Source organism: Sinocyclocheilus anshuiensis, unplaced genomic scaffold, assembly GCF_001515605.1.
Source record: "Sinocyclocheilus anshuiensis isolate Anshui unplaced genomic scaffold, SAMN03320099.WGS_v1.1 scaffold299, whole genome shotgun sequence".
NCBI classification, from domain to species: Eukaryota; Metazoa; Chordata; class Actinopteri; order Cypriniformes; family Cyprinidae; genus Sinocyclocheilus; species Sinocyclocheilus anshuiensis.
Genome location: NW_015552565.1, coordinates 445,276 through 471,481, shown reverse-complemented (window position 1 = coordinate 471,481; position 26,206 = coordinate 445,276). Strand labels below are relative to the sequence as shown.

The following is a 26,206-nucleotide window of genomic DNA, read 5'->3' as shown; positions in this document are numbered from 1 at the left end:
GGCAGAATTAGGCCAATACCCTCTACTAATGCGCATTGAGAAAAGAGCCATCACATTTTGGAAACACCTAAAAATGAGTGACCCCAACTCTTACCATTTTAAAGCCCTTAAAAACCATGAAGTGAACCCTGAACAAAGTCCCCTGATTCAGACGGTCCTGAAGCTGCAAAAACAAACTAACATGACTAACAACATCCAGCATCAGGACTCTGAAATATTCATCCACAAAATTCGGCCCAACCAAATTATAAAAGCACAAAAAGAAAATTATCTAACCTATTGGACTGAAACAACAGAAACACAAAGTAAACTTGAATGTTATTTGGCCCTAAATAGAGATTACACAACTGCAGAATATCTGAGTACAGTGCAAGACTGTAAATTAAGAAGACAGATGACGAGGTACAGACTGAGCAATCATACTCTGACTATAGAGACGGGCAGATATCCACAGCACTGGCTGCCCAGAGAGAGCCGCATCTGCCCTTACTGTACTCACAGAGCAACACTTCCTCACCAGCTGCCCTAACTATGAAGAAATTAGAAAGACATTTTATCCCAAATTTGAAATACTTTACCCTGACTTCAAACTGTTAAACAAGAAAACACAACTTCAATATTTATTAGGTGAAAAACAAGATTGTATCTTACTAGCAGCAAGATACATTGATGCCTGTCACAAAAAGAGGGAGGAGTCAACAAATCAGTGATGCGCCTACACACACACACACACCACTGAATTTTAAATTGTTCATAGAATAATAAATGTTGATTTGTTCTATTTTAATTATATATATATGCATGTATTATTTATTATTATTTTATTTATTTACATATATATTTTTAATACATATCTGTTTTAGACTCAATGTAAACATGCTTTGGCAATACATTGTACCAATTGTCATGCCAGTAAAGCCCATATTGAATTGAATTGAATTGAGAGAGAGAGAGAGAGAGAGAGAGAGAGAGAGAGAGAGAGAGAGAATGTTGTTATGGAAATTTCCGATTTTTTTAAAGGGATAAGACAAAATTTACTTATAATTTAACTTATAATTAAAATTAACAAAATTAAAGCTGCAGTCCGTAACTTTTTTGTGTTCAAAATTTACAACATTTATATAATAAGTGAGTACACCATGAATCCATTTTCCAAACCGTGTTTTTGGCTTGTCCTGAATCACTACAGTACACCTATAACAAGTGTTTATATTCGGACTATTTAGACTGGTTCGGGTAGGTACCGCTGCGGAGTAGCCAAGTACCTGCGTGATTCGCCATAGACATAAACAGAGAGAAGTAGCTCCGGCTACAATGTTCTTCCGCAAGACGCACGCAGTTCTGTTTATTAACCGCTAGAGCGCCAAAAGTGACGGACTGCAGCTTTAAATTATATTAAATTTCAGGCGCATAAAACTGGTTTACAAATATACTTTTAAAAGCAAGTGCAATGAAGTCTTACAGATAAAAACTTTTTTATTGTCTTTTGAGAGCGGTGCTCCGGTAGGAAGTGACGTTCTGACTAGCGTTCCATGTGCTCCCCAGTCTGGACCAATCAAAACGCTCGTAGTCATTCATCGCGGGAATCAATCAGCCAATCGCGTTGCGAGTCGTGGTGCAGTAACTTTAGCGCTGTCACAGCGTTCTGAAAAACGGTAAGTTTTGCTGTAGTTGATTTAACTTTGGGACAGAAAGCTGCAGCGGGTGAGTTAAAAACAGCAGTTTTCTTAATGTTTTACCTTATCTTATAGCTGTTTAGATATGTTAGAGAATCATTCTGTTTTGTTGCATGTATTTAGGATGAGGATAATGTTAAACAGGTAAACGTAACCTCGGTTTCAAGCTGTCAGTAACATGTCCAGATCATAAATCAAAATAAATAAATAGGAGATATATTTTGTTTTGTAAAATGAAGCTCTTTTTCGTGACATTATTTTCATGATAATTAACCATCGATCTCACATGACACGTTGCATGTAAATCATCATGATTTACCTTATATATCAAGTAGAGTAGTTGTATCTGTATCATGACTCGTATTTAACCCAGCTATGTAAATAAAATGTTCACATGAAATGAAGACTAAGCACTATTATTTATAGTTGACAACTATTCAGAATATATCTGCATATAACTCAAAGCAAATTTTACGTTTATTTGTGGCACATTTCCACCTATTCTCATTACAGTGAAGCAAGTAATAATAAATTAGAATGATTTAGTATTTCTACATTATGGTACCATTTATTGTACTGCCTTTAATTTGTGCTGAGTAAAAAAAAAAAAGACATCTCTTGTGAAATGTCTCATGACACAAAACCAACAAATGATCTGTGATCTCGCCTCTTATTTCCTGTTAACAGGTCTGATCACAGGCATGGCAACAGCTCAGTCAGTGTTCACTGTGGTTGTGAGTATTCTTTTCATCACAGAGCTGATTCTGGCTGAGAAAGACCACTACGAGATCCTGGGTGTACCCAAAGATGCATCTGACCGGCAGATCAAAAAAGCTTTCCATAAATTAGCCATGAGGTATCACCCTGATAAAAACAAAAGCCCTGACGCAGAGGCAAAGTTCAGAGAGATCGCTGAGGGTGAGTCAGCATACCTATTCAAAACGACACGGGACACACCTTTCTCACATTTTATGTGTTGATCAGTTGTTAAAGCTATATATTTTTCATTCCCAGCATATGAAACATTATCAGATGACAATCGGAGAAAGGAGTACGATCAGATGAGGAGCAGTCCGTTCTCCAGAGAGAGTCCAAGAGGAGGCGGTGACCACTTCCGTCAACATTTTAGCTTCAACTTCGATGATATATTCAGAGACTCTGACATGTTTGGAAACAATCCTCATTTGCATAATAAAAGACATTTCGAGAGCCACTTTCAGGCCCACGAAGAAGCACGTAACAGGCACAGGAGGCACTTCCAGCACTCTTTCGGTGGTGGCATATTTGATGATATGTTTGAGGATATGGAGAGGATGTTCTCGTTTAATGGACACCAGACTCGGACTAAGAGCAGGTTTCATGGTTCCAGCAGGCAGCACTGTAGGACTGTCACACAGCGAAGGGGCAACATGGTTACAACACACACAGACTGCTCTTGAGTTAATGTGCACACGTCTTTTGGTTGTGTTGACTGAAACTGTAATTAATTCTGTTGTGCTTTTTTGTGTTTTGGATCAGTTCTGATGACCTCTATAAAATCGTCTGCAAGAATCACACATTTTTTTGGGCATAACATCCTCAGTTTAGGGATCCTAAGTCTGACTTTATACAAAATTCACCATCCACAACATATTAATAATGTTATCAACAGTTAACATTAACACGTATTCACTGTGAACACGATGAACTCATATGAAAAAAAAAAAAAAACATTTTCAGATATATTTTAAATATATTTCAAAATATATAAAAATGGCCAAAATGTAGATGTTAAAATATTTACATAAACATATTTTTCATGTTTTAGTTAGTTATTTCATCATATATTTTTGACCATTTTATATATTTTGAGTCTAAACTTATTTACTTATATTGTCCAAAAAAAAAAAAAAAACATTTTTAATTTATTCAAAATGCATTTTAAAATTAGAAATGTATTTTCTTGCCCCTTGAAGTACATTTTGTACTACAGTTTGGCATTTTAATTAATTTAAAAAATATACTTCCTTAGGCCTGTAAACATATACAGTATTTAGCATATATTTTAAATATATCTTCTGAAATATATTTTGGCCAGAAAAAAAAGAAAATATAGGGCGGTTGAAATAGCACTTTAATTGTTGATTATTTATAAACTCTTATTAAGCTATCTTTCATTTGTTATGAAGTCAAGATTTAGGGTCCTTTAAAAGCATATTTAGTTTTTAGGGTAAAGTGCTTCCACATTTGTTTACATCCGATGCCTTTAAAACACACAATTGCAATTATCATAAAGTGCTGCAGCAAGGCTCATTTGTGATTTCAGCCTGTTTTAGCTTATTTTGGAAGATCCTAGAGACTTTGAACCTGTTTGAGACACGAGACATATGAGTGGTTTAGAAGTTAAGAAAGGCTGAAAGTGTGTAAATGCTTGGTTTGCTTGATGTTGCACAATGTCGAAAAAGATTGAAACTCGTTTGATTGCAGTCATGTCCTTAGCCAGCATTAAACACAATTTGTATATCTTCCATCTCGACTAAAATTACACCAAAGCAAGTGGCTCTTTTGAAGGGGAAGTCCCTTACATGTGCAATAATGATCAAGATCTTCTTGCTGTTGGGGGATACTGTTAGCTGTAGGGCTTACCTGAAAAAAAAAAAATGCTGTATAGGATCAAATGAAGTGCCGTGCTAAAAAACGGTTACTATTTTGTTTCAGCTTTGGTATCACGTTAAATTTCCATGTAAATGGAATGTTTCTGAGCAAGTACCTGAGGCACTTGTACAAAAAGCAATATACATATATATATATATATTGTACACTCCCTGTGGTTCTGTAAATATGAATATATTTATTTGACTCTCCAAAGATTTGATCTATAGCAAGACACTTCTATCAGTTAGTTTACTCTGAATACTTTTATTGCTGTGCCAATAAACAATTACCTCATGTTAAAGCTTTGTGTACAGTCAGAATGAAAAGCAATTTTGCTAGTGTTGAGCTTAATGGAAAGCTAAGAGTGTTCATGTTCTGTTTCTGCACTGTGTTAAAACTGGTTTTAGTTTGAATGTAATGCTCATGTAATGTAAAATGCAAGCAAGCACATGCTTGGGAATGAAAAACATGGAACGGAACAGCTGATTCCATCATAAACTAATATTGACATCAGCACTCTTAAAAATAATGGTTCCTAAAGAGTTTTTTTCACTGTGATGCTGTAGAAGGACCATTGTGGGCTCATCAACCTGAAGATGGTACATATTTAACACCACTAACAGATTTTGTTATAACACACAGATTATTGTAGCTTTGTACACTTGTGACCCCTCAACACTGCACAATTAAGGATGTGCCCAAAACCTGCATAAGGCAGTATATGATGGTAGGAAGGCATACAATTAGACGTTTGCTTCAAAGATGCCTATTTATCTAAATGGAACTGGAAAAATCCTAGGAGGAAAAAAATATTGTCAGACAACTGGGTGTGTTCCAGTTATGGAACTATGTGGCAGTTGATGGAAAAATCGTATCAGACTATCATGTGCAAACATTTTAAAATACAGTGCATTACATTTGTTTTACAATTTGGTTTAAAAGTAAATAAATAAATAAGCAAGCAAGCTGCTCTTAACACTTAAATGAATATAGCAATTAACCAAACAAATGAATGTTTAGCTTGTCTTAAGATTGAAAGGAATAAAACTCATTTGCTTTTGTAATCAAAACAAACAAATAGAAAGGTTTAAATTAATACAACTCATTTGCTTTTATAATTCAAACAAACAAATTAAAAATGTTTTAGCTGCTCCTAAGGTTAAAAAGAATACTACTTATTTGCTTTTGTAATCAAAGCAGCAAAAGAAATAAAAGCACAACTCAGTTAAAGTTTGGGCCTGCTGTTAACCTCCTCTAATTGAATAGAAGACCACAAATGGTTAGCCACAAAGCTCTGCCATTAAATATACAAAGGAAACAAGCCAGGCCTAACAAGAACAATTACAGCAGCATTGTTTTCTTACCCAGAATCAGTAAGCCACGTTAGAGGTAAACTGTATCAGGCAGCTAAGTGATCTGTTTACCTGTGCAGGCACTTTGGGAACTTATTTTGATTGAGTGCCAGGAAATAAAGAAGTTGAATAGGAGCTGTGTTGTGGTTATACTGCCCTTCCCTCATTGGGTTTGGTATTAATGGTCCTTTTGAATAGGGGTTGAGAAGGGGAAGGAAAGCAGCTCTTTGTTTGAAAAGATAAAGCCCTTGCTACTGCTTCGCCAGAAAATGTAAATACTTCGGCAGGCATGAACGCATACATAACTTCATAAACCAATGGAACAATTTACACAAACATTTAGAGAAAGATAGTGAGGAAGAGAAGGATCCAAAAAAAGGCTTATTTAAAGGCCATAGATTTTTATTGTAATATAACCTCAGAGTTAATCATTCATTGATTATTTATTGCTAAGTGCTCAGTTATTATCTTTATGTAATTTCAGATGACAAACAGAAGTGACTCACTGACACTATGTCACATTTCTACTGCTAAACAGATGCTTTAATGCTGAAGATTAAAGTGCAAATGTAATTACCTTGTGAGTTTTCATACCCTTCAAGCAGTTTCCCACATTTTATCATCCGCAGCAGACAGGAAACAATTCCAAGGTTTGCCACAGATGTTCCAGAACAGTTAAACCCTGTCAACAGAAGAAAAGAAAAAAAGTCTGAAAAATGTAAACAGGTATGGACAGTGTACAAATGTAAGGTTCTTGAGAAAATTTCCCAGCAATGAAACTAAACTTTGCATTAAATTTTACATTACAAAAATGTTTTACTGACCCCAAACTTTTGAGTGGTTGTGTGTGTGTGTGTGTGTGTGTGTGTGTGTGTGTGTTTGAAGTTTCATTGATATGTTTGGGGTCAGTAAGATTTATTTGATTTTATTTGAAAGAAATTAATACTTTTATTCAGCAAGGGTGCGTTAAATTGGTCAAAAGTGACAGTAAAGACATTTATAAAGTTACAAAAGATTTCTATTTCAAAGAAATGTTGTCCTTTTGACATTTCTATTCATCAAAGAAGAAGAAAAAAGTTTTGTGGATTTCATAAATAGGTTTATTATGCTATATCCCCATGCATATTAGTAGAACTTTTGATGGTAAAAGTTGTTCAAAGATGTGCAAGCTGTGACAGCTGTTTTCTTTAGTAGATGATTTATATATTTTTCATTGGAATTCATGGAAGTCTGACTATAATTAATACCGTTCGACTTAAACCATGTAAGTTAGCCACTAAAGCCCATTGTTACTGACATTTGGTGATTGACAAGTACATTATGTTCATTTTGGACATGCACATGTTCATACACTGTACTGAAGAGACTATCTGGTTTTAGTGAGATTTGGGGCACTATTTGGAGGTATTCATTATATAATCAAATGAAAGACTTTTACCTTGACAACTTCAATTCATGTTAAGTGTACAGACACAGCAAATATAAGAGCATGATGATGTAAATGACAGCAGAAATCATTTGCCATTTTGCCAGTATAACTTATTAACTATTGTAAGAGAGATTAGTTGTTGACACAGTTTGGGGCCACACATTTCCACCCAACAGTGCACATTTCCAGCATATTGACTATTTGCCAGAACACAGCGGTAATCTCAGTCGACTGAAGTGCTGAGGTCTCATAAAATTTAGCTGGTTCTTTTATCAGTAAAACTCTTACTTTCATTCTCTGCACACCTGAAAGGGGAACTATGGGAGCCAGTCAGTTGATATTTAAAACTTGTGTCATGAGAAGGTGAAATGAATTAACTGCTGTTGTTAACTTAGAACAATACATGGCAAAAAGGAATAAAATGCATTAAAATGGAACAGAATTTTGATGATTTGCCTTCAGCTTGACAGATAAACAAAGTTTGTACTCAAGTTTTTCATCTTTCATGTCTTTGCCTGTTTAGCTTATCTACGCATCACTAAATGGAAGAAAGAAATGATTATCTTTAACATGACGTGGGTTGCTTCTACGCTTGCTTTGTAAGAAAATAAAGTTTTTTGCAAATTCTTATACACACTTACAGAATCTGGCTAAAATAAATAAAACAGTGTTGAATTGGTGTTATTTTTGTATATAGGCATGAAAAGAACATGAAAATCCATATAAAAAATGTTGTTTTCTGTCGCACTTGTTTTCTTGAAGTGGCCCACCTCAAATGCAATTTCCCAGCCATCTGCAGCTTTTCTCTTGCTGTGATTATTAGAGCAGTTGTTGTTTGGTGCCTCTCGATACATTTTTACAGGACCAATAAACTAAAGTGCCGTTGACAGCGTCTGACCAGAAATGCAAATGTTTTCACAAAGGAGAAGGAATCCTGGATAAACTAGTGCTTAATCTCTCTCTCTCTCTCACCCCCCCCCTCCCCACCGCGCTGTCTATCTTTTTTTCATGGATGGAGATATGGAGATTATAGAATAGAGGGACTATGAGTCCTACCTGGTCTTCATTTCCAAAAAGAGAAGTAGAGTATCATTGACTGCTCCATGTTATGTTGACGTGGCACATTTAAATGGACCCATGTATATAACAGGCCGCACTGCTTAGTTGGACAGTAAAACAGTAGTCTTTCTACAATTTATCTGTCCACATATAATCACTGAGACATAGAGGACATTTCCAGTTGAACACAGTTGAGCTCTACATAGATGCAGAGTTAGATTATCCAAGGCCAGAATGGTGAGTTTTTTTGACTCAAGCGTGTATCACAGTCTTCTTATACATTGTTTTATGTAATATTTATTTGCTTGATTATTTGAAACTTGATGAACCATTCACTGTTTTAAAAACTTCTATTGTATTGTATTGTATTGTATTATTTTACATGATATTATATTATATATTATTGCATTATATATTATTACATTATATTATATTATATTTAAATTATTTATTAGTTTATATGTGGTTTATTTAATTATTTATTTATTAGAGACCACAGGCATATATTTAATAAGCAAATTCTGCATTTATAAGAAATTGATGAGAAACAAGACAGAATCCTAATACAGTCATTATTTCACAAATACTTGTACAATTTAGAATTATGCTTTTTTTTCTTTCTTTTTTTTTTACAGGGGTCTCTTGAAAATGACATCAATCAAGATTTTCAGGATGCCATTGATGTAATTCAGCGTCACTCTCAGATACGGCATTATGACACAGGTATATACCAAAATATAACATTAATAAAATGTAGTAAAAAAAATGTGTATATAAATATATTATGCATTATTATTATTATTATTATTATTATTAATTCCCCTTCTAATTGTCTCTGTCAGAAAATAAATACTATGAGAATTTGGAAAGTCAACAGTCCTCTGTGAGACATGCTATCTCACACTATCAGTTCACACCTCATTTTGAGCCTCCAGGAGCGATGTATGACTGGAATGAATCCTCAGTAGGTTTACAACTCATTTAATTTGTCACTTGAATTGTTTCAACTGTTAGATTGCAATACTTTTACTCATGTTTTGGGACTAGCAAAGCTTCTCTCTGTATCTGCAGCCATGGTCTCACATTGTGCCAGATGTGGCTCTGGGGCCATTGTGTTCTGCTGAGCCTTCAGCGTTTTACTCAAATTTACCACAACGCCATGGAAAAGGTGCGACATTATTAGTTTTCTGTGTGTTTGAAAATGTAATAATTCATTATGTGGGAAAGTATGTGCTGATGTTAAAAGGATGTTTCTGATTTTTCTCTCTAATTCCATATTGCAATAACTGTACATATAACAGTAAAATCACTTAAGTGCAAGTTTTCAGAAATAATAACCTAATTAATAAAAGCAGACATTGACATATTCGTGCATGTTTTGAAACTGACTGTACAGCATTGTCATGGTTCCAAATGTTCAACAAAGTTGAGCTCGTCATAATACAGAAGTGCTGAATGCATTGTGTATTCCTCTTCCTCATTAGGTCGTAAGAAGTTACGCTTATATGAATATCTGCATGAGGCTCTTCACGACGACAACATGGGAGACTCCATCCAGTGGATGGACCGAGGGAGCGGCATCTTCCATTTCATCTCAAAAAATAAAGAGAAACTGGCTGAATGCTGGGGTCAACGCAAGGGCAACCGCAAGACCATGACCTACCAGAAAATGGCACGCGCTCTCCGCAACTACAGCCGCACGGGTGAGATTGTGAAAGTGCGTCGCAAGCTCACCTATCAGTTTAATCCAGCTATACTGCAGCGATTGAGCTCACTGTCAGGCTACAGCTCAGGCCCTTCATACAGAGACATGGCCCTTCATCCACAAGGCTCTGCTGAGCATGTCTACTACAGCTCTCCTCTACCAGACTGTCATTACTGGTACGGCCAATACTCTCACCAGTGTGAGTACGATCTTGCTACTGTACTGACAATGCATGAGGACCCCAAAATAGTTGTTTCAGCTCAGTGAACTGGCAAAAAAGCCAATCCCTGTCATTCCATGAATTCTGTCTTTTACAAGGGAGATTCTTTGAAATAAACCTTGACATAGTAAAAATGTATAAAACGAGCGGATGCATGTAAAAAAGGATGTTATACGGTTCAAAAGTTTAAAATCAGTAAGATTTTTTTTATTTATTTATTTTATTTTATTTTTTTGTAGGAAATGTATACTTTTATCAGCAAGGATGCATTAAACTGATCAAAAGTGACAGTAAAGACATTTATAATGTTACAAAAAAATTCTATATCAAATAAATACTTTTTTTTTTTAAGTATCACAGAATCCAGAAAAATCCTGTTGACGTTGCAGGAATAAATTACATTTGAAAATATAATATATTTATAATATTTTTTATAATATTAAACAAATTTTTTTTTTTTGATCAAATAAATGCAATCTTGGTGAGCATAAGTGACTTCTTTTAATAATATTCAAAAATTCATAAAAAAAATTGGACCCCAAACCTTTGAACCGCAGTGTATATGTACAGTGGCCCCAAAAAGTATTTGGACACTTTTTTTTGTCTTTGCATTATGTAAAAAATATCAAACCAAATATAATTTCTTATATGGCATGACAGAGAGAGCACTTTTTTTTTTAAGCAAAACATTTCACAAAAAAGTTTTTACATTTTTAAAATAAAAGAAGAAATGGTTCAGGAAATAAATTGTTTTATATTTTGTATGTAATTAAATAACATCAATACATCAGTACACGAGTGTCTTAAAGTATCCACATACTTTCTGGGACCACTCTTTATCTACTGTTTGTCTGTCTGTCTGTCTGTATATTTATATCTACTTTTTTCAACTTGTTTACATACGATCATTTGTTTTATCGCTCAAATAAAGTTTGCCTGTCTTGAAAATCCCAATGAATTTGTTTGTTAAACTCTCCACTGTAAAACACATGCACTTGAAGCCGCTGTATAAACGTTTGCGCTGATTTCTTTGCAAATGCATTGGACCAAGCTTATCTAATTTCACAGAGAGAAGATTGTTTGTGACTGCTTTATGTGTCATATTACAAACCGATCTCAAATCACCTTCCTCTTTGTAAGATAGCAATCAAACACTAATGCAGTGCTGCTGTATAATTTTCATACTGGACAATCAACACTGGTCTCATAACAACTGTGCTCTTTCAAACTTTATGATTGAAGTTTTAAACATTGCATTTCTCTTATCTGTGTTGCTTTTCATATTTTTTATGTGGAGCCTGCATGTCATTGTTAGGTGGCTGTGGTTGTTATCTCTAAGAGTGAAGAGGATGTGGTTACTGGTTCTATAAAGGTGGACGCTAGAGATGTGTTAGACCGAGATCGGGGTGTGTATGTTTGGGCCTACAGAAACTGTGGTTTTGGGTCAAAAAATGGCTGGTTATTTATGTTCGGTCGTAGATCATTTGAGAAAGGCCTGTTCACTCCCACGGCCCCTTGCTATTGATAAAAACGAGTCTGCACCTTTTCGACGAGACAGCGTTTTGTGTGTAAAACACACTAATATTAACAAATCATTCTTTTCTTAAATTATTGGTTATTCATTATCATACAACGACACTTGAAACAGCAATACCTACAGTGAGGATCACTCTGTAACATGGTAAGAAATGATATGTTTTATAGTTTTGTTTAGTATAGTTTTTATTTTACAGTGGCCCAATAACATATTTGGACAATTTAAAGTGTCATTATATTAGAGCAAACCAAATACTTTTTAGTGGCCACTGTTGTGTACGAGTTACAAATAGTTATTTCTTCTTACCAGAACAGTCCGCAGGAATATCAGACCGATTTGGAGGTGATTCTGGAATTTCTTGAGGAGCATTACAGACAGGAATCTCGAAGAAAAGCCCTATGGAACAGTAAGAAGGAAGCTTAAAAGGATAGAATATTCTGTCATCATTTACTCATAAAAAAATATTTTTTGAATTATTTTTTCTACTTCCTAATGTGACTTTAAATTCCTAATGTGTTACTTGCAGTTCCTTTTGTAATTATTTGTGTAATTTACTAGCAATTTCTCTAAAATTATTCTCTGTAATTTACTAGCATTCAAAAATAATGAATGAAAAAAAGTAAATCCTACACCATTTTCCCCCCCAATGCACCGTCATGTCTTTTCAAACCTCTACAATTTTATTTCTTCTGTGGAACACTAAAGAACACATTCTGAAGATTTTTTTCTACTCTTTTTGTCAATGCAATGAAAGTCAACCCTTGTGAAAAAGAAGTGTGCTTCACTGTATTGAATGTGCACTTGTAGTGTAGTTTATACTTGTTCAAATCTTAAAAGAATATAAAAGTATACACATATTTTGGTGTGTTGATAACATACTTTTTTTTTTTTTTTGCTACTATGTGACCATGCCTGTGAAAACTCAGCTAAAGTAATTTTTTGTGTTTTACTGTTTTCTCCGTAAAATCATCCTTCATAAAGATGTAAAGAACATTCTGTGAAAATATACTTTATAACTTTAATATTGACTGACACATAGTGAAATTAATAGTTGAAATCAAACTTTGATGCTTGTTATCTCATAATTAGATTTTGAGACTTTAGCCTGGATTTCACAGACAGGGTCACATATAATACATTTAATATATTTTAAATGTATTAACTTGCAACTTCCTCATTACAAATGAGTAATTACAAATATATTTAAATACATGGCATACACGTTTCAATAGAAATGACATTAAACTATATTTTAGTTGATCATAAATGCTTGTCAGTGCATTTGTCAGCACACTTTTAAGAAACCATATAAGTAATTATGACATTCTTATTATAAACTAACATATAAAGATGTACTTAAGTGGGTCAAAAAATCACTCTAAATTTCAGTGCATTTAAAATTAATTGAAATTGCAATACAGTTTAATGTAAATGCATTAAGTGTCTAAAAATTACTTTCAGCTCACACTTAAGTATATTCCTTTAGTATATTATTATTAAGATGTACTTAAGTGGGTAAAAAAATCACTCTAAAGTTCAGCTAATTGCATTTAAAATGAATTAAAATTACAATACAGTTTAATGTAAATGCATTGTGTCTAAAAATTACTTTCAGCTCACACTTAAGTATATTCCTTTAGTATATTATTATTAAGATGTACTTAAGTGGGTAAAAAAATCACTCTAAAGTTCAGCTAATTGCATTTAAAATGAATTAAAATTACAATACAGTTTAATGTAAATGCATTGTGTCTAAAAATTACTTTCAGCTCACACTTAAGTATATTCCTTTAGTATATTATTATTAAGATGTACTTAAGTGGGTCAAAAAAATCACTCTAAAGTTCAGCTAATTGCATTTAAAATGAATTAAAATTACAATACAGTTTAATGTAAATGCATTAAGTGTCTAAAAATTACTTTCATCTCACACTTAAGTATATTCCTTTAGTATATTATTATTAATCAGTACTCAGTACTTGCTACTAACTCTTTTTGTAATGCATTGGAAGTGAGGGACCTCTCTGTCATGTCAACCAGTGAAGATGTGGACATATCTGGAGAGAAGCTACCTGCTGCAGAACATTTCAACAATGCATTAGAACAAGAAAAGTCCCAGCTGCAGCCTGCTGCACCTGTAGCTCAGCAGGTAGACCATTCAGTTCAACACCTTGTGTAATTTTTGCACCCAATCTTTTCTATTTTAAAACCAAGTTCTTCTGTCAAATGAATAGGTCATGGGATCTCTGGCCAAAGCAAATGGATCTGACTCGTATACGGACTGCAGGATGAATTGCAACAGCAATGCCATAATTGATCAGTCATCGGCCCTTCACAATGCACCCAATGGGCAAGTGTTAAATGCCCCAAACGGACCAGAGAGACCTTTAACTCTGAATACAACACCTGAAAAGTGTGCCGAATCATTGCCCAGCATTACACCTGCAGAGAAAGGTCAGTTCTGCTTTTGTGGTTTATTTTGATGCTATCTCGAAGGTGAGGAATAACCTAGAGGAACTGCAGCACGGGAGCGGCCTGTCCTACCCCATAACTGCCAAATAGAATCTCAGTTCTCCCTCATTTTCTCTGGTCTTGTACACCATTGATGTTTTAGAGATGCTTATCTTAATTATGCCTATCATAATACAAGCAAGTTTTATGGGAAATAGTTTCCATAGGCTTTTGCCCACTCCTTCATGCACAAACGCACACAAATAAACGCTTTATAAAATAAATGACCGCAGTCCGTCTCTATGATTGCAGGGAAAAAGCTACGTCTTTTCCACTTCCTGTTTGAGATGCTGGAGGACCCAGGCATGGCCCACTGCGTGTCCTGGGTGTCGGCTTCAGTAGGTGTCTTCTGCTTTTCTGCCAGGCACAAGGAGCGCGTGGCAGAGCTATGGGGCCAAAGGAAGGGCAACCGAATGCCCATGACCTACCAGAAAATGTCCCGTGCCCTGCGAAATTACGCCCACTCGGGGGAGATCATTAAAGTGAAAAAGAAGCTGACTTATCAGTTTAGTGTTGCTACCCTCTCTACTTTACAGAGCCAACATGGTATAAAGAAAGCAGCATGTGGATTGAAATGAGAGCTCAGTGATTGTCTCCAGTGTGTTAGGGTCATTATTTGTTACTCTCATGGTATCTTAACTGGCTTGGTAACAGGAGGAGGGTAAAACTAGTTTCAATTTTTTCTTGCTCGATGAAGGTGATGAACTGTGGTGTTTTGTATAGCAGACTCTTATCTAAATGATTTACTTTTTGCTGTTCTTTACGTATCTTGATGCATTTTAAAAAAGTATGTCTTTTATAGTCATTTTTATAAATAAAACAAAATGTGTACGTTTGTCATATATAGTTAACCTTTTTCATTCTACATTTCTTTTCAAGTGTCTTTATCAGTTTTTCAGCTGGAACTTGAAAAGAACTAAAACAAATAAAAACTGAGTAAATATCTCCTTCCTGCACTGCTCATTTGTTCCCAGTAGGTGGCAAAGCTGCTACATGGCTTTTATTTTGATTGTCACTTGTTGACTGTTGCTCACTACAACTTTTTCCTTCTGTTTTTTTGTTCTTTCTGTACAGCAACTTTATTGATTATTAATTGTTAATTCTGGACAGTAACTTACTTAATGGCAAAAAGCTGATGTTAAACATCACAAATCTGCAAAAATGATTTCTAAGCATCTTCTCTCTATATATATAGCTTTTATTTTTATATTTTAAGTTTTAGTTTTATGCAATTATGCCATTTTTATTAGTCTATTTAGCTTTCAGTTATATTTATTTTAGTTTGATTAATTTTAGTACTTCAACTTAAACTTGTTTTAGCGTAATTTTTGTTTAATGTTTTTTTTTTAATCTAATATTTATATTTTTCAGCTCTATTTCTATTAAAGAAAATGATTTTTAATAGTTAATTTTAGTTTTACTCACAAAAAGTATTTGGACACCTGGGTCACAGTTAAAAATGTATGAATGTCAATGCATGGCAAAATCTCAAACCAAGTGGCACCTGCAAAGAAGTTGTGCTTTTCTCAGAAATTGCTTCACTTTTCTAATTCATTTTTGCGATTAGCTAATTTTTAGTGAATGCATGAAGCCAAAAATTTTGAGCATACATTTTGAGAATTATCTATTATTTTAGCATTTAAAACCCAGCAATCCTCTTTTTGTGAAATGCTAAATGTGCTTCTGCTGTCTATCTTTAGAGTAAATAAATGCCACTTGTTTTGAGATTTTGTTACATGCTGCAATAAAATTCATACATTTTTAAGCATGGCTTAAGTGTTTGAATGGTTTTTGGAGCCACTGTAAGCAGCTGGTGAGGTCGATCTCTTCACTGGCATCATTGTGGATACTGAAGTTGGACCCAGAGCAATCAACAACACTCTGCTTAAAGACAGATTCTTGGTTTGGTCCATCTGACTGACTGACTGACTGGCCACAGGGTACTCCTCACACATGTGTGATTTAGAGACTGTTTCTCTCCCTTTATAGTTCCACAGAGTTTTATTCACAGGGAGGAGTGGAATCTATTTCTGCAGCGAGTATTCATGCATTCCATACTAGATCACTACATCTAAAGCACTGCCTGCTCCACAGGGAGAAGCTCCATTCTACTGAATGCACAGAATCTTAATGAGATGTTGAAATTCTGAGGGGATATCTGTTCTTCTTTGTTTAGGCTCCCGTGTGTGTGCATTAGTGCAGGCAGGTGCCACTCTGACTCTCTAACCTGAGCTTTTTATGGTGACTGTGAGAGCTGAATCCCCATGGGGATTTAACCACCAGTCTGGTCCAAATGGTTTTGTGTGTACTTTGTGGCAGGCCCACATGATACTTTCCCTGCACCCTGCCTTTAGAGCTGTACACACAGGGTTATAAATGGGCTCCTTGTTGAAGGGTCCACAACCAATAAAGGCCAAAAGTCATGCTTGAAGGGATAGTTCACAGAAAAATGAAAATGAATTTACTCACCCTAAAGTTGTTCCATGAGTTTCTGCCAAACAACTGACGGTAGCCATTAACTTCCATAGTATCCATACAATGGGAGTCAATGGCTACCGTCGACTGTTTGGTTACCAACATTCTTCAAAATATCTTCTTTTTTGTTCAACAGAAGAAAGAAACTCATACAGGTCAAAACCTACTTACATCACACACACTGCCAACTAAAAAAGCAATTTCAAATTAATTTTGGTAATGGGACCACACACTTATGATGTGACATGCTTTTGTGAAAAAAATCCCATTGTAAACATGGATTCCTTTAGTGTCAAATGCAGCACGGCTACAGATTGAATGACTGTTGACTAATTCCTGTCAGAGTCTTTCAGAACAAGAACAGCATGAAATTACTAAAGAAGAGTCCTGGCTTAATACATAATCCCCCGGTTTCACAGACAAGGCTTAAACTAGCCCTAGACTAAAATGCATGTTTGAGCTGTCTCAGCTGAAAATATCTTGCTCTGACATATCTTAAAATATGTCAGTGTCTATGTTCTGTGTCAAGATGCACACCTGTAATGTTTTCTTCTAAGGCATTTTTTGTAAAAGTTGCTTAAATATCTTAATTTAACTAAGGCCTAGTCCTGGTTTAAGCTAAGCCCCGTTTGCGAAACCGGGCCAATATGTTACAGAACCGTCTAATATTACTTATCGTCATTCATATATGACCCTCTGAGAAGCTGACATTTTGTTTTGTCAATCTTTGCCATAATAATGTCTACATTTCAACTTTTTACAGACAGTGGGTCAACTGTCAAGTGTTGTAACCAATAAGTAAAAATATATTTTTATTACACCTATATATGTACAGATGTTTAATACGAATGTTTAACTTTTAATTTTTATTGTAAAATATAAATATTTTTCAAGGTAAATGTATTTTTAAGAAATATCATTGATAATTTATAACATCATTTTGTTATAAGTCGTATCGCATCTTACATTTTACAACTTAAAGTAACCTTCTCATGTCATAAAAAGGTAAAATTATTTGATATTTTAAGAGACTTATTTTTTAAGAGATTTATTTTTTTACTTTTTTCCCCCATCATTACAATATTGGGACAGTTGACATTTTTTACTTTATGCACTCCAAAAAAAAAAGTGAGAATGAATTTTATGCTTTTCTGATTATGAAATGTAATGTATTTTATGAAATGAAATGAATAGATCTGGACAAAAATTAGCATCATGTCACTGACCTTTATGTTAGTTTCAAACAGCTGGATTTAAAATCTTTCTTAATAAGATATATGTTGTTTCTGGAAACACAAAAACCGATCATAAAGTATATGTAATTACTTGCTAAAGCTATTAAAGCTTCGGGGCTTCACTGTGCAAATTGCTGTTACGTCTGCAAGACGCAGAGCCTGATTTATAATGAGGATTACAGCGTTAACAGGATCATTAGAGTTTTGACAATGGCAACAATCCCACGGTTCCACTGTCTTTCCATGCTAGTTATGTCAAATGTCAGAGTTCAGGCTGAGATTCTAATTATAGAGTATAAAAGCATTGCTCAGGCATCTTAACAGAATTTATAGTCCTGGTTGTTCAGATCACCGCCCCTGGCCCTCATCCACATTAAATCAAAATGATCTCTGGCACTTGGCTGAAAGGTGAAGTGAATGTTTCCTTTTTTTCTCACTAAGCCCTAAATATCACCCAGAGGCCTTCTAGCGAAAGGGTGGAGCTTAGACACTGGGAACCCCTGGATGACAACATCACCTACTAATATCTCTTTCATTCAGCCTATAGTGAATGCCCTTGACATGGGCCTTGCCAAGGTTTATAGTAAATTGGTTACAATGTCACATCACCCACTGGCAGGGTCATATATTCATTACAAACACCTCATTGGCAGGATTAAAGACCAAGTATTAAAGCGCAGTTTGCATGTGTACATATATTTACACGTAAATAGATAGATATGTAGTAAGGTAAATAGAATAGAAGGTAAATATGTAGTATATTATTTAAAATGTTTTTATGAAAAAATATAACATTTAAAAAAGTATTAAAACATATCAAAATGTATATTTTTGTATTTTTATTATTTAATTTTAATTTTATTTTATGCATTTATTTTATACATTATATTTTATTACCTTTTATTATATAATATTATATGATATTATTATAAATTATAGAAATATATACATTTTAAATTGTATACATTTCTATACATATTTGTGTTATTACAATTTATTACTATTATTATTACATAATATTTATTATTTGTTATATTATTACATTTTTATGAATGATCAAATATTGTAAATTTTACACATTTTTTATTTATACGGTTTTAATATTTGATTACATTTTATCAATATATTTGATTATTATATTATATTTTTTATAAATTTTGAAAGATAAACACATTGCAAATGTTGATATCTATTGATTGAAGGGTGGAGCATTCGGTATAAAAATAACCTGCAGAAGTCTTTGTGAGATATTCAAAACAATGCCACGTTGTCAAAAGAAATACCTTCTTTTTTTCTGCAATGCAACGTTATCCAAAGCCCCTCTCACTGTCTGACTCCAGCTGGTGAGGAGACAGGGCACAGCGAGCCACATCTAATCCCCAGGACTTTAGGAGAGAAGGGGAGGGAGGAGTATTTGGGCTCTATTATCAAACAGAGTGAGGAGGGGCTAGGATGAGAGCTATATAAACCCCATTTATTCATCACCCCAGATCTGTTACGTTCTCCTTCACGTTCCTGCGTTGCCCTCATCTCCACTGACTTCCAATCTCTCTGGTGCAGCTTTGCTCACCTCCTTTTCTCCATCATAACACCCCTTGGCTAAAGGACACCCCCTGCCACACTCATTGGGCAGCCCAGACTCACCACTGAACCCCTTCAACTGGTGCCCGGTCGGCCGGAGAACGGCTCAACATGCCTGAGCCCACAAAGAAAGGTGAGAACGAATTCTGTCCATCATTGTGCCACAGATTACATAGTATAATGGGCAATCTGTTAGAGGAATGTTTTAGGATGGCAAATTTGACCAAATCAAGATGTACAACAACATGTATTAGTGATGTCACCTCAACATTACTAACAAACTTGCTAATAACAAATTAGCAGCCTGAACTAACAAGGACTTCAGTTTTTTCAGCTGCATATGGCAGACATACTCCATACACAATGCCGCATTACAGAGCGAAAGCAAAAAAATGCCGAAAATTGCGTATTTTGAGTTGCATGAGATGAAATAAACAGTGTACAGTCTATAAAGTACTGCAAAACATATAAACATATAACATATAGTTCAAGGTGGTTGGTGGAAGTAGAAGCAGGTGAAGAAGTTTGCATCATCCCTGCAGTCAATGAGCAGGACAAAATGACTCAAGCAGACATAAAAAGCTCAGGGATGATCAGGAACTCTGGGAGCGACTTTGGAATTCACATTGTGCTCGATGATGAGGTGATCCAAGCAACTTTATAAAAAGAAACTATTGCCATGACCGTTGCTATGATGGATGGCACATAGTCAAGGTGATTAGGAGTGCAGAGTCAGCTGAGGTATACGGGATTCTGGGTATGGAATGGTGTTGACTTACCCGGCGCTGGGTTTCGTAGAGCCCAGCTTTACTTTGGTGCCAGAGGCATTTCTGATGGATGATGCAATGCTGATGGCCCAGTGGGGATGCTACGCGTTTAGATGGACAAATATTTAATGGGTGATGATATAGAGATCAGCTTCCACTGCCTAATGGATGGATGGTGAAGTATGAGGATGCGGCACAGAGTGTGCTCTTGTACTTTGACTTTCATTGCATCATTATTACTATTATTAAATGGAAAAGTCTGGCTTTAATTTATTGGATAGTATAAGAAAGCAGATCTCTCAGATGCATGAGCACAACAGCTCTTATGCGATGAGATTTCATCATACGTGACAAGCACCTGTGACATTTAAATGTCACACTGGATGGGATCCGTCCACCTCTGGACAATGGGGATTATGAAGCAGAATGTGGGGGATTTGGGAGATTGATGTTATGGAAGCTATTTTGATGTTGCTCATGAACATGGTAATAAACAGGCAGGTGGCATGATCCATTTTGGTACATGGTTTGCAGATGTGCCCCTCACCAGTTGCAAATGCCATCTGGTTGATCGTGATGAATTTTTGTGGGTTTAAATGAAAAGATTTTGGAAAAGATGCTAATGGTGACTGAAACCATCTGTCCATCAAGAAAACATGCTAAAAATATTTGTATTAATCAGTATTGTTGTCTTATTTTCATCTAAATATCCTTAAAGGGTTAGTTCACCTAAAAATAATAATTCTGTCATCATTTACTCACTATCATGTCGTTGCAAATTTGTATTAAATAAATACGTCTTTCTTCTGCAGAACACAAGAGAAGAAATTTGAGGAATATTTGGTAACCAAACAGTTTTGGTGCATTGTATGGACAAATCAATAAATCCTCAAAATATCTTCTTTTATGTTACAGAATTTTCATTTTGGGTGAAATACCACTTTAAAACAAAATAAATTTACCTGAAAACAAAACTGAATAAGACAAAAAGATTTTTTTTCAGAGAATATATCTTTAATTAATGTATTTTTCTGTTTTTATTTTACAAGTTTTAAACATAAATCTAATAAAATTCACAAAGATTGATGTTTAAAAATAATAACAATTAGCCCATGAGAAAAAAATAATTCATTAAAAATATATTCTCTGAAAACAAATCATAATATCTCACCATTTTGCTTCTCAAGTAACTTTACCTTGTTTTAATGTTTTTTTCTTGATATTTTTATCAGAAAACAAGACCAAAATTGCGATTAATAAAATGATTTTGCAGTGCAACTGTCCTTTCTTAGATAACAAAAAATGAGGCTTCTAATTGGTTATTGTGAAAGATAAAGTGCCAACTGTAGTATTTAATTACGATGGATTCCATTTACAGTAGATGCCTTCCACAAATAACCTCAAGAGACAGAGTATTAGACTTTGTGACCATGCCTGTTTGAAAAAAAAAAATCGCTGTGGAGTGTTGTCTCCAGGCTTTAAAAGGCTGGATGAGGGATGAACAGGGCTGGAACCCCGGGGAACTGGATTCCAGACCCCTGGAATAGTTCAGAATGAGCAGACTTTTAATCCCCATCGCTCTCTCGCTCTTCTCTCTGTTACTTCTATCTTTCATGCAGTGACTTTATGTCTCTATCATGCTGAGAATCCTGAGCTCTTGTTTGTTTGAACTTTGATCTCTGTGATAAATAATATCAAAGGATGGAGGTTATGACCTATATCCACATAGGCCAGCATCACAAATAGCATCCCACAGGAAAACAACAATGGAAAGAAACACTACAAACTTTGGTATATCAAGTCGGAAAGTTTATCTCTGGAGCCGTATCGGGATAATTAGCTGGCCTTTGACTACTGACTTACAGATAAGGTCAAAGGTGAAAGAATGCCCATGTCAAAACCACCCTACATTACCAGGGGTGGCGTTTATCCAGGGCCCAAAATGAACTTTTCACCAGCTAATGGTGTGTGAATGGAGCGAATTTAGCTCCATTCACACATCATTATAAATAAATATATAAATATTTCTTTGCAGTCATGAATTATGCATTCTTTTATATTAAAATAGAGTTAGATATAATGATGCTTCAATAAATATATAATATTATGTGTGTGTGTATATATATATATATATACACACACATACACACACACATATACATGTTTTATTCATTTATTTTTCTGTTTTTATTTCGGCAATTGTTTTATTGTTAGTGGTTTTAATGTAAGAAACATTTCACTTATGTGTTGCCATGATAGTTTGGAGAAAATAACATTATACGTATCCAACAAAATATTTTTCTCAATGTTTTATTTGTAGATGGTCTGTATGTCATTCGTTTTAATTATGCATATCAATTACTTTAACTATCATGTATTATGTTGCGATACCTTATACAGTCACCAGCCAACTGCCAACTTTTACTTGTGTGAGTGATCATTTTGGACCCTGCGTATTTCACTCTCACTTTTTCTCAGTCAAAGAAGTCAAAGTGTTGCTCCTTCATGTCAGATCCACTCATAAATCAACTCCAAGAGAAACAACACATTCAAGCTGTCACCTGCTCTCTCCGATGCCTGTCATTCCCTGCTCCAGCAAAGTTAGCACGACTTCCACATACAATAGTACTTTGTTTTTTTGTTTTTTTACAGTCTTATACAATTAAAAAAAGCTGTATCCATGCTTTCATACACTTTTTTATGAATCTTTTTAAGTCTGTGCTGGTCGTTACAATAAAAAGTTAGCTGCAGTGCATTAGCTTGTCAGACAAAAAGCATGTAACTGAAAATGTTCTTTAATAAATGAGGTTTAAATTCTATCTACATTAAGCTGGAGGGCCGGCTATAACAACTGTTCGTGTGTAGGGGGTTAACATGAGCCTGTCTGTCCTCATGGAGGCTGTAGGGACAGCTGAACATACCTGCATTCTGTTGTGCTGCGTTGCGATGGTAAAACAATACCTTTCAGAATTGTCGTTATTGCTGGATGAGCCAGGGGGATCTCGAAACGGGCAGAATGCCACACCAGTCAGCTCAACGGTGACATAAATGGCTCTTTAATGGGTGGAAGGACCCACGTCATTGCCAAATCTGAGCAGAGAGGTCCAAAAGACGTGATCTGTGGGGTGACATCATGCACAAGACAAAAAAAGAGAGAGATAAAATAAGATTAGGTGTCTCAAAAGACTAATTCATATTTAAAAACAACTTAAATAAAATTATTATTATTATTAATTACATAGATATAGTGCTCTTCTCACAACATGCACAAGATCAAAAGAAAGAGAGATAAAAAGATTATGGGTCTGAGAAGGCTACTTCACATGCAAAAAGAGCTTGATTTATAATACTAATAATAATTACTCTTACTAGTTACATTTACATAGCACAAGACAAAAAATAATACAAAATAAAATAAAATAAGACGAATTCACATGCAAAAAAACAGAGGTAGAATGAATAATAAAATTAGCTGTCTAATAAAACTAATTAACATGCAAAAACATCTTGATATAAAATAATCATTATTGTTATTGTTATATTTATATAGTGCCTGTGGGGGAAATTATTATTATTATTATTATTACTAATATTATTATCATTAGTAGTGTTATCATTTTTAGGGATCAAATTCCTACGATCAGATGAGGGGACCAACTAAATGTTTTTTTTACATTGCTGAAGGTACCATATAATTGTGTCCCAAGACTCATGAATTCAAGCAATTTCACATTTGATTTTTTATTATTTTTATGAAATATTTTGGCAAGACTTTTGAGGAGTTTTATACTCCATATGATGATCACAATAACACAACATAAGGCATGATGAAGCTACAGAACACACAAAACAGAGGCTATACTGAGTGACAGTAAACTGTAGAAAACACCCAGTGAAGGAGAGATGGACTGACAGAGACAGCAAACAAAACGAGAGATGTCAAAAATATCAAGAGGCTAAACAAGGAGAAGCGCACAGGTGTTGGCATTGGCCCTCCTCACATGCGCTCCTGACAGCAGGGGGCAGGAATGAAGCGGTCACTGAGATGCTTTTGCGCCATGATCAGCCTAGGCTGGCATCCTCACAGAATTCACAGCAGCCTGTGCCAAGGCAACAGAAGCGGGTTGCCGAGACAAAGCTGCTGACATTTACATCATGTATAGTAGAGGAAGGTTTTGTTGCTCAGAGGTTGCTCTTTAAGAGGTCAGATTAGAGACCTAATGGAGCTCTTAGTAATGGTCCAAGTTCATTATGGTCTCATATGTTTCTCCTAAACCTCCCTAGAAGTTATAAAGAGAAAAAAATCAGGTATACAGACAAAACGACAGTAATGAATGTGGAGAGATCAGATAATTTGGTTGAAAACAGTTGTGCTGCTTAATAATTTGGGGGGAAATCATTTTTACAGGATTCTCTGATGAACAGAAAGTTAAAAAGAACAGCATTTATTTGAAAAAGAAACTTTTGTAACATTATAAATGGCTTTACTGTCACTTGATCAATTTAATGCATCCCTTGCTGAATTAAAAGTATTAATTTCTTTTTTTTAAAACTTACTCACCCTAAACTTTTGACTGGTGTAAATCTGAGAAGCAGAAGGCTCTGAAAGTTTCCATTTGATCTCAATTTAATCTCATTGCTCTCTAGCAGAAGCTATTGACATTTCGTTTTCATTCCTGTAGCACTTTCTGTTCAGCACTTTCCCGTCACATGACCTCATGCTTGTCTGTTTATAGGTATAAATTAAGCATCAGGGCTTTCTAAGTAAAATCAAAGATGAGATAGGCTAAGTTCATTTTCAGCTTTGTCCACTCTGAAAAGAGTCAGGTGCCAGTCATGTGTCCATGCTATTATAATCTATAAATACAGCAGCTGGTTTATTTGAGAACTGTCATACCTAGGAATGTGTGCGTTCATTGATCTTGTTAGGCTTTTGTTTAACTCCCCTAATCACCTTACTCGGGTTTGCAAGAGTACTTTCATCATGCTCTGCTGGGTTTACTGTAACGCTGTGTCAACATGTGCCTCTTTAAACTGTTTGCTATTCGTCTAGACATATGCACTGCAACTAACACAATACTGCATACTGACACCCGGTTTAAAACTAAATGCTTTAAAGACAGACAAAGCTCCCCTCATAGTTCTGTATACAAACTATAAATACAGTGGCCCAAAAAAGTATCCAGAGTTAAATATAAATATTAAACCAAATGACATTTATTATAAAGACAGCACAACCTTTGTTTTCAAATGAAGTGGTTTTTGTTATTTATTGGAAAGACATTTAGACATCAGGTGTCCAAATATTTTTTTAAATATATTTTAAAGCCTGGTTACCTAAAATAAAGGAAACTTCATGGAGCTGTTTTTCTTTTTTCCTGACAGATGATGGCCAACCTGAAGGTGAGTGCTGAATTTCTTAAGATAAATTGTTTGCCTCATCCTAGATGAGATTTTAATGAGTGAATGGACAATGTTAAATGAGAGTCAATGATTGGGAGGGAAAAAAATCTTTAAACCTGGTCCGACAAAAAAATATATGTATAATTATTAAGTCAGCCAGTCACTAAAGCCTTTTGCGAAAATTACCTAAATTTTCTCATTTTCACTCTAGGTACGATGTATTTTGCTTCTGAGTTTTAGTCATCTATCAAAACATTTATTATTACCATAAAATAAATCCTCCAGTAATCCAAGGGCATTTTTACTAGTCTGGTAGCTTTGAGTCACAATATGGCATCAATTAGCTGTTTTAACTGCGTTTTGGAAACGAGTGACACCGGTATGAAAAAAGGAGCGGTATATTGTCAAGGGAACGGAGTGACTTTATCGTGAGTGACTTTATCGTAAGTAATGTCAATACTGTAAATAGTGATGAAAACGATGTATGAAGCACAGTTTAAACAGAGGTTATAGTCAAACCAAGCAGTTTTCTGTTGTTCAACTTGGTAAACCCATGTAAACAACTTGAACCCGTTGCAAAATCTGCATGGAGAAATCTTTCGCCCTCTTGCGAAATTCTAGA

The 26,206-nt window shown here is 34.9% G+C and overlaps 3 protein-coding genes across 3 annotated transcripts; all 3 read left to right on the top strand.

The window, feature by feature from the left end:
• Positions 1–1,598: 1,598 nt before the first annotated feature.
• On the top strand, positions 1,599–3,428 carry LOC107664893 (dnaJ homolog subfamily B member 9-like). The gene is made up of 3 exons (XM_016455579.1): positions 1,599–1,704; positions 2,364–2,594; positions 2,691–3,428. Exons 2-3 carry the CDS (start codon positions 2,378–2,380, stop codon positions 3,113–3,115), a joined length of 642 nt encoding a protein of 213 aa, XP_016311065.1. The 5' UTR covers positions 1,599–1,704; positions 2,364–2,377; the 3' UTR covers positions 3,116–3,428.
• Positions 3,429–8,290: 4,862 nt separating this feature from the next.
• LOC107664892 (transcription factor Spi-C-like) lies at positions 8,291–10,122 on the top strand. The gene is made up of 5 exons (XM_016455578.1): positions 8,291–8,387; positions 8,786–8,873; positions 8,993–9,114; positions 9,222–9,318; positions 9,635–10,122. Exons 1-5 carry the CDS (start codon positions 8,385–8,387, stop codon positions 10,120–10,122), a joined length of 798 nt encoding a protein of 265 aa, XP_016311064.1. The 5' UTR covers positions 8,291–8,384.
• A 1,404-nt stretch (positions 10,123–11,526) lies between these two features.
• On the top strand, positions 11,527–14,701 carry spi2 (Spi-2 proto-oncogene). The gene is made up of 5 exons (XM_016455520.1): positions 11,527–11,634; positions 11,922–12,018; positions 13,625–13,749; positions 13,934–14,066; positions 14,376–14,701. Exons 1-5 carry the CDS (start codon positions 11,527–11,529, stop codon positions 14,699–14,701), a joined length of 789 nt encoding a protein of 262 aa, XP_016311006.1.
• Positions 14,702–26,206: the final 11,505 nt, after the last annotated feature.